Source organism: Sciurus carolinensis, chromosome 14 (assembly GCF_902686445.1).
Source record: "Sciurus carolinensis chromosome 14, mSciCar1.2, whole genome shotgun sequence".
Taxonomy (NCBI): domain Eukaryota; kingdom Metazoa; phylum Chordata; class Mammalia; order Rodentia; family Sciuridae; genus Sciurus; species Sciurus carolinensis.
Window position 1 is genome coordinate 38,005,626 of NC_062226.1, and position 13,999 is coordinate 38,019,624.

Sequence of the window (13,999 nt, forward strand, 5' to 3'; positions counted from 1 at the left end):
ACCTCCTACTGGGCTGTCTATGGGAATGGACCTATCCTGGAATAGTGGGTGTATTTATACCTGCAAAATTAAGGAAAGGGGCAGGGAAAACTCTTCGGTGTGAAATTAGAAGAAGAAAGGAAAAATCTTGATAACCAGGCACTGGAAGCCTGGGTAGGGAACGATCAGGTAGCGTTACCTAGGTAACTAGACAGCTTTTGACTTCTTTCACCTGCCCGTCTGGTTACTTCTGGCATTGAAAGGTTGAATCATGGCGTCACTTCCTGTCCGGAGGACCATCCGTGCACTCAGATTGGCCATCCTTCCTCCTTGGGCGGATGTCCCACCCTCTGACTCTTCCGCGGTTGAGGTGGGGCGGTAGTGGCGATGGCGGCTCTGACAGACGTGCAGCGGCTACAGGCCCGAGTAGAGGAGCTGGAGCGCTGGGTGTACGGGCCGAGTGGGGCGCGCGGCACGCGGAAGGTGAGAGCTCGGGTCCGGTGGTCCGTTTCTGCTGCAGGGCAAGAGCAGTCCACTGGTTCGGCACTCGGGATGGATGCAACCACTCCAATCCTGTCGTCCACAGTCCAGCCTTTGACATAACAAAGGTTGGGGATCTTTTGGAGCCGATTGTACCCTCAGGACCCGTTCCCATGGTAGGCTCTGAGGATAGTTCCTTTTTGAGATGGGTTCAATGACAAGCGTAACTAAGACTCTGCCCCACCCTTGCAGGCTAGTTGGGGAGATCTGACACACTTGAGAAACTGACTAATGAGAGTTTCAATAGGAGATGAAGTCCACAATGGAAGTGCCGTCTTGGAGCCCTGCGTAGTGAGTTGCTAAATGAATTGTGCAGGTAGAGGTTCATGGAACCCCAAAGGAGTCAGAGCAGAGGTGGTAAAGGGTGAGAGGTGATGTCTGAGAAGGCCAAGAATAGGAGTGTCAGGGATTGGGTGCTAGGTGTTCAGATGCTGACAATCACCCCACACCGATGATTAAATTTTGACAAGTTTGGGAGCTGGGTACCCTCTAATGCCGTATTTCTACAATGGGAAGCCCAATTACTGAATAACTTCTGGTGCAGTGTCAGGCATATTCTGGAGTTAAGTGCATTAGAAATAGTGCTGTATGTTTGTACACTTGTGGAATTGGTTGTCACCAGCAGATTGTGTGCCCACTCGAAAACTAACTTCCCAAAACATTCTTCTCTTTGGCTTCTGTGACTCTAGCCTACCTGATATTTTTTCTACCCTCTGGCTGCTGCTTTCAGTCTTATTTGCCTATCAACATATTTGTCCCTTGAATATTAGCATTCTGCACTCACTACCCTAAGACCCTGGTGAACTCATTCACTTCCATAGCGTCCTTCTCTATTTAACTCTTGTATAGTGAAAATTCTCATCTTCTACCCTTAAATCCTTGGTCAGCCCATTCACTTCCATAGTTTCAGTTACTCTTTACTTGCCATTATGTCTCAAATATGTATCTCTGGTTAAGATTTCTATTCTGAGAACCTGATTTAATGTCCATTTGTCTTCCACACTTTTCCATTTGATATTCAGCAGACATCTCAAACTCAATCCATATGCTCTTAACCGTGCTCTACTTCTCCACAACCTGATTCTTTTCTATATGCCCTAATACAGGGATTGACCATCTTTAGGATCCTAGATGTCTTCCAAGACCCTTCCATTCTCCACAGTAGAGTTGATTTGGAGGGGATGGGGCTAGAGGTAGGCCAGTCAGTTCAGCAGCTGGTAGTCATCCAGTCGTGGGGTAATGAAAACCTGGATTAAGATATTTGCATTTCTCATGCCCAAGGATTTAGGAACCAGGGAATATGTAATATATGCTGGTGCCCCATAAACTCTAAAGTAGTTAATTGTCTCCTGAAACAGACTTGAAACTCCCCAAGAAGTTACATGATTCTTTTCCTTTCATATTAAGGATTCCCTGAAGCTAGGCTTCATCTTCTTTAATGTAAGAGAAGAGGACCAACCTAGATTACTAGGACTCAGAAGTTTTGGAGTCTAGGGGAATGAGGATTCTTTACTTCTTCCAAGCCTTGAGCCAGGTGGTATATCTTGGAATTAACCTCCACTTTCCTTACAGGTGGCTGATGGTCTGGTCAAGGTGCAGGTGGCTTTGGGGAACATTGCCAGTAAGAGGGAGAGGGTGAAGATTCTGTACAAAAAGAGTAAGTGCTTCCATGGGGTCCCTGCCAGCTCTACTTTCCATACCTGTGCTTTCTGGAACCTCACTCTACTCCTTCAGCCAGCAGGTCACTAGAGTAATTCCTTGAAGACAGAAAGAAAGAATGTGAAGATGTTTCCCTGCCAACATAGTGAATTGCAGTATGCTTTTCTACATTGTAGATAAATCTCAAGCCCATGCCAGGGTCTTAAGTTATGAGATGAGACCTCTTACTGAAAGCTTCCCTTGGTGAAGGAGGGAAAGAAATTAGACACTGAGAATCTCAGCCTTGGTTCAACTAGGCTGTTATGTCACAGCTAGTAACTTGCTTAGTAACTAGAAATCAAAGCAAGCTCTGGCTTGGTTTGGCATTAAGGAGGAAAGGAGCCTTCCACCCTTGGTGAGGATCAGTGGCAGTGCTGGGGACCCCTGAGTGGTGGCAGCAATTGTGTTTCCAGCTCTACAGTCTGAGGTCAGCCAGCAGATCGTAAGAGTGGAGAAACAGGGAGGAGGAATAGGGAACTTGGTAGATGCTGCTGATGCAGCACTATGGGTATTAGCTCTTCATTCAAAGCTCCCTCCAAGGATGACCATTCCCCAAACTTACTTTATAAGACAGAGTTCTGTTTCCTAACCAAGTTCTATTTTCTATCTTGCTACTTTTCTAGTTGAAGACCTGATCAAATACCTGGATCCTGAGTACATTGACCGCATTGCCATACCTGATGCCTCTAAGTTGCAGTTCATCTTGGCAGGTAATTCTGGACTATGTGTGTATGTGCACCGGAGGATCTTGGTTGTGGGGATACAGGGCACAGAGATAGTCTCCCTCTCCCATCTTGACATGATACAGCCCTGAAAGTTGCTGTCTGGGATTTTGGCCAGGCTCTGAACTAAAGCCTGAGATGATCTGTGGATCCAGTAGAAGGCACTGAATGCAGCATACCTCTGGGTGAGCTGTAGGCCATGGTGCTAGCCACAGTGGGAGCCACTCAGTGTTCTATCAATGGCCTACCCCTAGAATTTTCCTTCCAAATCTTCCTCATTCTACTCACTGAATAGAAGATCTTCTAGGAAAAAATGGGGGCAGAGACCATTGTTATTCAGGAGAGAGGAGAATATTGTCATGAGTTTCAGCATTTTTCTTTCATGTGAAAAATCTCCAGTATTTCAGAGTTCTAGGCAGAAATATCAGTCAGCCACTACATAGCTAGGAATTTCTGAGCACCTCATATTCAGCTGGGCATGGTAGCAAGCACCTTTAGTCCTAGCTACTTGAGAGGCTGAGGCAGAAGGATTGTGAGTTCAAGGACAACCTGGGCAACATAGTGAGACCCTGTTCCCCTGACCCCACCCCACCTCACCCTCCAAAGAGAGTGAGAGAGAGAGAAAGAGAGAGAAACAAGATATTCAATGGTTATCTACTATGAATTCAAGCATTATCCTGGGTGAGAGACATACAGTGGTGAACCAGAAAGTCCTGCCCTCATGGGCACAACAAGAGCAAGAGGAGGCAATTCCCACTTCAGGGACCTGAGTTTGTAACCTGGGTGGGTAATGTAACACTGAGAGTGGGTAAGGAGGGGCACATCTGATGAGAGGGGCTATTAGGACTCTCAAAGAGTTCCTGATCAATTGCTGTGGTTCAGGAGATCTCCCTCTGCACTGACTTTTACCCCAGCCTCTCCTCTCTTCCTATGACACTGCCTCAGGAAGCAGTTACAGTGTCCCAAGTCATCTTCTTGCCTTAGTCAAGTCTCATTTTCACAAAACATTTTCAGCATGTCACTTGCCTACTTTTAAACCGCAGTGTCTCCTCTCCTTGCTAGCATAAAATCCTAATTCTTTAACCTGCCATCCAAGGTCTTCTAGTCTATATGGACTATCCTCCCATCCAGCTATGGTTTTGGGGCTCTGCCTTTTCCAGTTCAGCCAATTGAATTCTTTTTCCTTTATTAATTGTCAAGCACTCCTGCCTCTAATCATTTGCATGTAGTAGTCCTCACTCTCCTTTCTTTCTTCCTTCCTTCCTTTCTCTCTCTCTCTCTTTCTCCTTCTTTCTTTCCTTCCTTCCTTCCTTCCTTTTCTTTTCTTTTTTTCTTTTCTTTCTTTTTTTTTTTTTTATGATATTGGAGATTTAACCCAGGGCACTCTACCCCTGAGCTATACCTCATATCTCCCCCCCCCCTTTTTTTTTTTTTTTTTTGGTACTGGGGATTGAATCCAGGGGTGTTTAACTACTGAGCCACATCCCCAGTTCTTTTTTTTTTTTTTTTTAATATTTTTTGGATGTTGATAGGCCCTTATTTTATTCATTTATTTTTATGTGGTGCTGAGACTAGAACCCAGCGCCTCACACATGCTAGGCAAACGCTCTACCACTGAGCCACAATCCCAGCCCCCCAGTTCTTTTTTATATTTTATTTAGAGACAGGGTATCACTGAGTTGCTGAGGCTAACCTTGAACTTGCAATCTGCCTCAGTCTCCAGAGCCACTGGGATTACAGGTATGAGCCACCATGCCTGTCCTATATTTTTGAGACAGAATCTTACTAAATTGCCCAGACTGACCTCAAACGTGCAATACTTCTGCCTCAGCCTTCAGAGTCATTCGGATTACAGTTATGCACCACTGCCCAGCTATAGTCCTCATTCTTGAATGTCTTCCCACTCCAAGGATTTCAGTGCATTGAAACCCCCTGTGTATACAGAACCCAGCCCAGGTCCTATTTTCTTCCTAGCCTCTCTCTGCTTTCCCAGCTCTCTTGCCACTTGTATTCTCTCTACCTCTGAGAGCCACTGAGCAGATCTTGCCTGGTATAGTCTGTCACATGTCTCTTCTATGCCTCCCTGGGGACCTTTGGTATGAGGACCCAAGTCTGAAGTACTTTGTCTTCTGTGATCTAGAAGGCAAGGAATTGTTGATAGGAGGCTAGAAGAAGAGGCCTAGGAGCCTGTAATCCCAGTGACTTAGGAGGCTGAGGCAGGAGAATTTTAAGTTCAAGGCTGGCCTTGACAATTTAGTAAGACCCTGTCTCAAAAGGGCTAGGATATAGTAGAATAGCCCTGGGTTTAATCCCCACTTAATTCCTAGTACCTAAAAAAAAAAAAAAAAAAAAAAAAAAAAAAAAAAAGAAGGAAAGAAAAGGGGCTTTGGAATTTAAACTTGGAGAAAGGTGGGATTTGGAGAGATTGAGAGACTTCTTGGGCTCAAGATAGGTCAGACAAGACATCCAAGAGAGGTGGGGCAGGATGGGAATGTGCACCTAGAGAAGGGAGGCAGTGGGTAGGTTTGCTGCCCAACCCTGACTCCTGCCAGGTGCTTGACCTCTTGCATTGAAGTAACAGTGCTGGGACTTGCTTCAATTCCACTGTCTTTTCTTTATGCTTCAGAGGAACAGTTTATTCTCTCCCAAGTTGCACTCCTGGAGCAGGTGGACAACCTGGTACCCATGTTGGACAGCGCTCCCATCAAAGGTACTTCTTTGGGGCTTCAGCTCCACTGTTCTGCTTGGGGAGGGGTGGATGAGCAAGACTTCCCTAGGCCTCAGACTCCCTGGGTTTAGGCTGGGATCACTCCTTTTCTTTATCCCCACCCCGGGGGTTACTTGCCATCTCTACTAGAATTAAAATTCTCAGGATGGAGAGCTTAGTTTCAGGACCTCAGGTAATTTGGGCCTGAGTATACTTAACACATGCTCAAGCAGCCCCCAACTCTGCTTTCTACCCCACCCCTCAGTCTCTCTCTTCAGATTGCTGCAGAGCCCTGATTTTACAGTCAGAGCCCCTGCCAGGGATATGAATTCTTCCTGCTGCACTTCTGAGAGAGTCCCTGGGCCTGGGGTTTGACAAGCAGACAGTGGCTTTAATTGAATCCAGATATCCATCTTGTCTGTCTCAGGAGGTATTTTTTCCAACTCCCCCTCCTGCTCCTGATCAGCTACTTGCTGAGTATCTGACAGCCTTAAGCTGCTGTCCCAACATGGTGGTCAAGGTTCTGGATGTTAGATTCCAGGTGGCCAGTTTAGGAACCTGGCATTCCTCCTCAGCCCACCTGCCGGCTCCCCGTTCCCAAAGCCAAAGAGACCTGGGCTGCTGGACTGAGAGCAAAGGGACAGATCCCATGATAGACGAAGTACTCTTTGCTGGACATGGTGGCATATGCATATAATCCATTGCAGGTTTGAGATGAGCCTCAGCAGCTCTGGCAAGACCATTAGCAACTTAGCAAGACCCTCAAAATAAAAAGGACTTGGAAAGCACTGCTGGGTTTAATTTCCCAAACCAAAAACAAACAAACAAAAACTCTCTTTACCAGACCATGTACATAGCATTTGAGTGGTAGGGGGTAACATTCGGAGCCCCAAAATTTTGTCTTCTCCTTGGCACCTGTTTTTTCCCTTCCCTATGGGTCCTGGACTAAGACTGGGTCAGGCAGGGAGCCCCACCACCACCTCCAGCTATAGCGGTCGATGAAGCCTGGCGTTTGTTTAGCTTCTCCACTCAATACTCTAATCCTGCCGAAGACCTAATAGACTATTGAGCAGTCCCGGGGGAGGGCACAAGCATCATCGGGCAGTGTGCGATGTGTTTTACAGCCGTTCCTGAGCATGCCGCCCGCCTGCAGCACTTGGCCCAGATCCACATCCAGCAGCAGGTATGAGGAGGACTGAAAGGGAAGGTAGAGATGGTAAGGCACCTCATCCACACTCCTTCTACCTGGGGAAGCAGGCCTTAGGCCCTTCTTTTGACACTTCAGAGGTTTGTCCTTTACTTTCCATATGCCCTAGAGCAGGGAAGGGACTTGTCTAGGGCTACATCCAGGCCTCCTGCCTCCCAGAGAGCTATTCTGAAACAGAAGGTTGAAATTGGGAGGTGCCCAAGAATTCCTGAGAATGGTATGTCCTCAATTATGAGTGGAGAACTGCTCTCCCCCTCTCTCTCTCCTTCCTCCTCTCTTTTCTTTCTTTCTTCTTTTCTCTATCTTCGGTTCTTAGTTTCAAGTTCAAAGAGGGTTCAGAAGGAGGACACATATACTAGACAGAATGTTTTCTTAAGTGTGTGACCCACCTCCCCTTTCATAATTTGGACTTCTGTTAAGGCACCCATCCTAGGGCCTGAAAGTGCCCCTTTAGCATTTTGCTCCTTTTGTTCTAGGTATAAGCTTCACCTTCACTAAGCTGTGTGGGGAATAAGATTAGTGAGAGATAGGACTTTGCCCATATCCTTTTTCTACCACTTTGGCCCTACAGGACAAGTGTGCGGAGATCACTGAAGAGTCCAAGGCTCTCCTGGAGGAATACAACAAAACTGTATCCTTCTGCTCAGCTAGACCCCAGTAGGTGCTCTCCCCAAGCTCTATCCTTTTGTTCCACCTCTAGGTCTCTCCTCCCATCCCAACCAACCTGTCGATTCCCTGCTTCCCCATCCCTACTTTTGGCAGATGCAAAATCACTCCCTCAATAAGACTCCTGTCATCTCCTTGACCTGTGACCAGACAGTGCTTCTTTCTAAGCAATTCGTGCAGTGGGATGAGCTGCTTTGCCAGCTAGAGGCTGCCAAGCAAGTGAAGCCAGCAGAAGAGTGACAGCTGCTCCCCATCACAGGGCTGGCCAGGGCAACCAGGAGGGCCCTGAGCCAACCTGTCTATAAGAAGGCAGAGGCAGATTTGTATTTATGAGATGTAAGGACCACCTGTCTGCACTCAGGTTGGGCTCTGAGGACAGATATCAGGTTACCTGGCAGTTATGTTTTTTTGCAACCCCCCCATCAGTGTATTTATTCCAGTGACAATAAACTATAGAGATTACTGGAGGAGTGTACCAGCTTCTGGTCTAGGATGCGCTTGGTGGTGGGGATGCGGGTGATGGAAGGCAGAGCTGTCAACCTCCCCAGTGATTGGACTGGAAACTATTCTTATGCTAGTCTGGCTTTCTGGGAGATGTAGAGCTCTCAAGATGAAGGCTCTCATTTGATTGATGTGAATGGAACATTCCTTTGCATCCATTTATCTTACATTTACCAAGTACCCTCTAAAAGTTATATGCCATGCCAGGTATTGAGGACACAGGATGTTGAGGGATATAGTCAAGCAATACGCAGTGCTACCAGGTATGCACAAGATCTTTCAGGCACAAAGAACAGGCTATGGAACAGGCAGCAGCCCTGAAGGGTAAATAATGCAGGAACTTTCCAAGCCAAGGGAGCAATATGTGCAAATGCAGAGAGAAACCTTGAAATTTCTCTCTTGGGAGCCTGCGTGGTGCCATTTGCTGCTTAGGAGAGCCCAAGAGATCTGGATGTTTTAAGCTCTGGGAAGGGAAGTTGGGAAGGCCCGGCAGGGGAGCAACTGAAGTGGGCACCACACTCCGCTAAGTGCTGCCTCCTTGTGGTCTCAGGGAGTAATTTGGCTCCAGATTGCTTACCAACTGCCTCCTGGCCACCCGCCACCCATGTGGTCTCACTGACTCCTGGAATTCAGCGTGTCCAAACTGGTCTGAAACCTGGCAGTCATTCTAGACTACTTCTCCATTCAAACAGTCGCCAACTATTCACCATAACTACCTGCCAGTATCTCCCAATTTAATCTTTTCTCCATTCCCACTGCCATTTCTGTGGTTCATGGTTTCAACAAATCATCTAACAAACATCTGAATGCCTGCTCTTCGCTGGGTATTGCACTATGTTCTGTGGACACGCCCCTGGGTCCCTGTGGCCAGGAGCCCAGTGAGGCTGCTATCGGGTTGTATGTGGTACAGCTCCTTCCCAGGGTCATGCCAACTGCAGCCCCACTTCACACGCCATCCTCTGCTGCCGCTAGAGAGCTAAACACAAACTGGTTCGATTGACCCCTGTCAAAAACCCTGATAGGGCTGGGGTTGTGGCTCAGAGGTGGATAGCTTGCCTCGCACATGTGAGGCACTGGGTTCAATCCTGGGTTCAATAAATTCGTAATTTATACGAATAAATAAAGATATTGTGTCCATCTACAACTAAAAACTAAAAAAAAAAAAAAAAAAAAAAAAAAACTAGTTTGCCAGTGCCCACAGGATGAGGTCAAAGCTCAGCACTTGGTAACTAAGGTTGTCGCCCGCGCAGCAGCAGCAGCAGCAGTAGCATTCACTCCAAACTGAACCTCCTGTTCGCAAGCTTCACCTTTGCTTCCGCAGTGTCCAACAGGTAATGCCCGCCCTCCCATCTTTTAAGGACCAAGTCCCTCATGCTTCAAACGCAGGACTCCTCACGTGGCACCTCCCCTCCCGCCCAGGGCCCTCTTGCCCCGGTTGGGGCGCCCCTGTCCCGGATGTATCTGCGGAGACTGCGCTTGTGTTCCCAGTCCGCACCTACCTAGCTCCGCTCGCTCCGCAGGTCTAAGCTCCTCCTCGGTTTCTCTCAGGCTCCGCCCCCGTACGGCGTGCGCGGCCCCGCCGGCTCGGCGCACTCCCGGCTCGCGCGCCATCTTGGCTGCGCTGAGAGGATCGAGTGTGAACCCTCCCGGGCTGCGGAGGTGAGATCCAGGTACCAGCAGGGTGGGGACGCTAGCTGCAGTGGCCCGCGGGACCTGGAAGCGGGCCGTGGCAATGGAGACGGCCGAGGCTGGCCAGGATTGGCTGACGCAGCCCTCCTCTCGAGCCTTTGCTCCTGAGTTTCTGAGTGATCTGGGTTGCTGTAGATTGACCCCGATACGGGGCGAAGGCTGCTTAACCCTGCCCTAGGGATCCCGGCGAGGTTTCGGTTCTGTCTTGGGAAGCATTGGGTAAGAGTTTTTGCTGTGTCCCGAGGAACCTGGGTCAAACAGTCTTGGCCCTGTTCTCTGGGAGCGCAAAATTAAGGGGATTACCTCCTCCTGTACCTGATAAAGAGCTCTCAGTCTTGTTTTTAGAGAGCCACGGTAAGGGTTCTGGGCCCTGCCTTAAGAAGCCCAGAATAGGGGTTGGGGCTCCCTCCCAGTCCTAAGGAGTTTGGAATAATGGGATCTGGCCCCAGTCCAAAGAACCCATGCTTGGAAATTTGATCCTGTCTCAGGGACTTCAGGTTTGCTGAGGAAGAGGGGTATATTGTAGCCCTGTCTAGAGGAAGAGGAGGGCGTATAAGGGGTAAGCCTCTTCCCAAGGTGAGGTAGATAGACATGGTTCCTGGTCTGAGAAGCCTGGGAATGAGGGGTGTGACACTGTTCCTGGGAAGTCTGGGATGAGAAAAAGGGCCATACTCGAATGGGGGTGGAGGGAGTGATGGAGAATGGCGGGGGGAGGGCGGGGGCACATTGCCTACCACTCATCTAATACTTCCCTGCAGTGGGCAGTGAGATTCACAGAAACCACAGCAAGCAGGATGGAGCACTACCGGAAAGCTGGCTCTGTAGAGCTCCCAGCACCTTCTCCAATGCCCCAGCTACCTCCTGATACCCTGGAGATGCGGGTCCGAGATGGCAGCAAAATTCGAAACCTGCTGGGACTGGCACTGGGTCGATTGGAGGGAGGCAGTGCACGACATGTGGTGTTCTCAGGTTCTGGCCGGGCTGCAGGGAAGGCTGTCAGCTGCGCAGAGATTGTCAAACGACGGGTACCAGGCCTGCACCAGCTTACCAAACTGCGTTTCCTGCAGACTGAGGACAGCTGGGTCCCAAATTCACCTGACACAGGCCTAGACCCCCTCACAGTACGTCGCAATGTGCCTGCAGTGTGGGTACTGCTCAGCCGGGACCCCCTGGACCCTAGTGAGTGTGGCTACCAGCCCCCAGGGGCACCCCCTGGCCTGGGCTCCATGCCCAGCTCCAGTTGTGGCCCCCGACCTCGAAGAAGGCCTCGAGACACCCGGTCCTGAATATTTGCTGAACCAGGCTGTTCTCTAGACCTGGACATCTGAGATGGCTGTGCCTTTTCTGAGAACCCCTTGTGACTGCTCAACATTCCTAACAAAGCTTGAATCCACAGAAGTCCTGCTGCCCCTTCCCTCTGGCCTGTGGGAAAGAACTACTATGAAGAATGCCATTTGTGGGGTCTCTCCTGATTTCTGGATTGTTTGAGAAGGGCTTCACATTCAGCCTACAGTACATCTGATCTTCCTCCTAATAGAGGTCCAAGGATAGAGTTAGGAAATAAAGGTTCTGCCCATTTGTCATATGAGCCTTGGCCTGCTGTGTGGAAGTGGGAGAAAAGGAGTGGAAGTCCCTGCCTGCCTTTTGCCCCCTGAGAGCTAATGAACTGAAGATAGAGGAAGGGTAGGCTCAGGATGGTGTTGGGAGGATTTAGTCAATGAGAATACTGAAGCAGTGACCTGAATCTGTGTAAGCCTTTGGGTGACTGTTTGCCACCCACTTTGAACTAATTTAGGAAGTTCGAAAGCTCAGATATTTCTCCCCATCTGTGGCATATGTTACAGTGGGCTCATGGACTCAGGCACCAGCTTGTCTGGGTTTGAATCCTTGTTCTGCCACTTGAAACTTAACTACCTTTTGACCTTGGACAAGTTACTGTTGTGTGCTTTGGTGTTCTCATCCACAAAATGGGGACATAATAGTGTTTACCTCATAGGGTTGTTATGAGAATTAAATAAAGAGATATACATATGACACTTAGATAACACTCGAGCAGCTAGTGCTATATAAATGTTAACTATTAATATAATTTTCTCGGTTTGTAAGTATGCTCTTTCCTGAGGTATTCTTAAAAAATACCTCAGTTTCACATCTTTCTTTAAGTCTCATACTTGCCTTTTTACCCTTTCCCATTCTTTTTCTGCCTCACCTTGACCTTTGACTCAGACTCACCATGGTGAGATCAGGGAGATGAAAGAGATGAAGGTTCTATCAGTAGACAGGGGGCTATGGGCATTAGGGCAGGATTGTGGGTAGTGGTCGGCTCCAAAGAATTGAATCAGTTGGGTTTCCCATAGATCTTGAGATTTTCTCCAATTGTCCAGCAGCTTGGGTGTGCAGTCATAAGGAAAGCAGAAATTTGGGAGTCTTGTGAGCTCATATTATAGTAGGAATTTGAGGGTGTTGAAATAATTTTCTGATACCAGGCACGTGGGATTGTAGACCTTAATAAGGAGGGATAAGGTCACCAGAAAGCCAGCAGACCGTGGTCAGAACTTTAAATACTGCATCCTTTGCCTTCCAAGATAGATGATCCCTGCATGATGTGAGGATCCTGGTTGAGGAGCAGGTCATAAGAATTCCAGGAATATGAAGAGAGAAAACCTCTGGCTGCCCCATCAGTCCCTTCAGATGCATGGAGTCATGAAGCATGTCACCCCTGAAATTGATTATGACTGCTGTAGTGATTCAGATGTCTTGCAGACAGCCACTGGCAGACCATTCTCCTTTCATCTAAATTTTCTTGAGGGGTGCAGTGATGCACACCTGTAATCCTCCAGAGACCGAGGCAGGAGGATCATGAGTTCAAAGCCAGCCTTAGCAACAGCGAGGTGCTAAGCAACTCAGTGAGACCCTGCCTCTAAATAAAAATACAAAATAGGGCTGGAGATGTGGCTTAGTAGTCGAGTACCCCTGAGTTCAATCCTCAGTACCTCTCCCCTCCACCAAAATAGTTTTCCTTCTGTTTCTTTTTTTTTTTTTTTTTATGGTACTAGGAATAGAATCCATGGGCTTTTAACCAATGAACCACATCCCCAACCCTTTTTATTTTTTATTTTGAGATCGGGTCTTAATAAGTGGTTAGCAGTTGCTGAGACTATCCTCAAACTTCCTTGATCCTCCTGCCTTAGCCTCCCAAATCACTGAGATTATAGCATGCACTACCACATCTGGCCTTGGATTTTTTTTTATTTTTTTATTTTAGTTCCTAAAATAAAAATAAGTAAGATAAAGTTTAAATATATGACAATTTGTGTGTGTGTAGCTGTAATAGGAATTGAACCCAGAAGCACTCTTAGAAATGAGCTGCATCCCCATCCCTTTTTATTTTGAGATAGGATCTTGCTAAATTGCCCAGATTAGCCTCGAACTTGCTTGTCATTCTCCTGCCTCAGCATCCAGAATAGCTGGAATTACACATGTGTGCCACTATGTCAGTATATGATATTTGTGCAGTAACATTGAAAGTGGATTAAATGACACACCAGAATACACACCCGTTATTTTTGAACAGCAAAATGACAAGGATCTGCAACTATAATTAAGGCATATGAGTATACTTTAAGAGTTCTAACACTTCACAGCTTAATTTTCAATGTACTTTTAAAAATTCCTTTCTTACCCACATATACACTAGACTTTATAGGTCATCATTTCTACTAAAGAGTCATCACATACTTGTCCTGCCAATGGGACCAGGACTTTGGAAGCTGAGATGACAATTCCAGACACTCGAAAATGGCAAATCCAAACGTTCTGTAACTCAGAATTTTTACCCTTTCTTAGCTTCTATATTTTTCTCTGAGTATCTTGTCTCTCTTCCTCCATCAACAGTTTTCAGTGTCATAGGGTCTTCAGAACTCTGGAACCAGACTATCTTGCAGGCTTCCACACCTTGGCTTAGCATCCCATCCTGATCCATTTTGCTGTAGCAAGGTGGAGAGATCACATGGAATAAGCATGGTGACCTGTGCTGAAGGAGTGATTCAGGAAGGTGGCATTGCAAGCTCTGGAGCCCCAGGAGGGACTCCTAACTGATCTGCTCTTCACTGAGGCACCACCTAGGGCCCCCAAAATGATGAGAGGAAGTATGGAGGAACACAGCTGGAGTCAAAATTCCTTGAGAAAACCAGAACCTGCTGTTCAGAGAATCAGGAAGTAGACTACAGATAGGGAGGGATGGATGGCTACTGATAATGGGGGCATTTTTCCTTCTCCTTAGTCTCTAAA

At 47.6% G+C, this 13,999-nt stretch overlaps 2 protein-coding genes across 7 annotated transcripts; both read left to right on the forward strand.

Annotated features, from left to right (window-relative positions):
* The first annotated feature begins 327 nt into the window (after positions 1 to 327).
* Dctn3 (dynactin subunit 3) lies at positions 328 to 10,605 on the forward strand. 6 transcript variants are annotated; one of them, XM_047525576.1, is made up of 9 exons: positions 328 to 462; positions 2,092 to 2,176; positions 2,841 to 2,927; positions 5,566 to 5,649; positions 6,771 to 6,829; positions 7,425 to 7,510; positions 9,271 to 9,351; positions 9,440 to 9,679; positions 10,468 to 10,605. In XM_047525576.1, exons 1-9 carry the CDS (start codon positions 367 to 369, stop codon positions 10,475 to 10,477), a joined length of 828 nt encoding a protein of 275 aa, XP_047381532.1. In that variant the 5' UTR covers positions 328 to 366; the 3' UTR covers positions 10,478 to 10,605. The 6 variants fall into 6 exon arrangements, with proteins under 6 accessions (XP_047381532.1, XP_047381535.1, XP_047381533.1 ...); XM_047525579.1 differs by having other exon boundaries at positions 9,569 to 9,679; XM_047525577.1 differs by having other exon boundaries at positions 9,440 to 9,690; positions 10,468 to 10,604.
* Positions 10,504 to 12,636, forward strand: Rpp25l (ribonuclease P/MRP subunit p25 like). The gene has a single exon (XM_047525583.1). It carries the CDS (start codon positions 10,504 to 10,506, stop codon positions 10,993 to 10,995), a length of 492 nt encoding a protein of 163 aa, XP_047381539.1. The 3' UTR covers positions 10,996 to 12,636.
* The last annotated feature ends 1,363 nt before the right edge of the window (positions 12,637 to 13,999 follow it).

Coding starts and splice junctions, on each gene's coding strand:
- Dctn3 (XM_047525576.1), top strand. CDS start 367: ATGGCGGCTCTGACAGACGTGCAGCGGCTACAGGCCCGAGTAGAGGAG. Junction 2,177..2,840: donor GAAGATTCTGTACAAAAAGA/GTAAGTGCTTCC, acceptor CTACTTTTCTAG/TTGAAGACCTGATCAAATAC. Junction 5,650..6,770: donor GGACAGCGCTCCCATCAAAG/GTACTTCTTTGG, acceptor TGTGTTTTACAG/CCGTTCCTGAGCATGCCGCC.
- Rpp25l (XM_047525583.1), top strand. CDS start 10,504: ATGGAGCACTACCGGAAAGCTGGCTCTGTAGAGCTCCCAGCACCTTCT.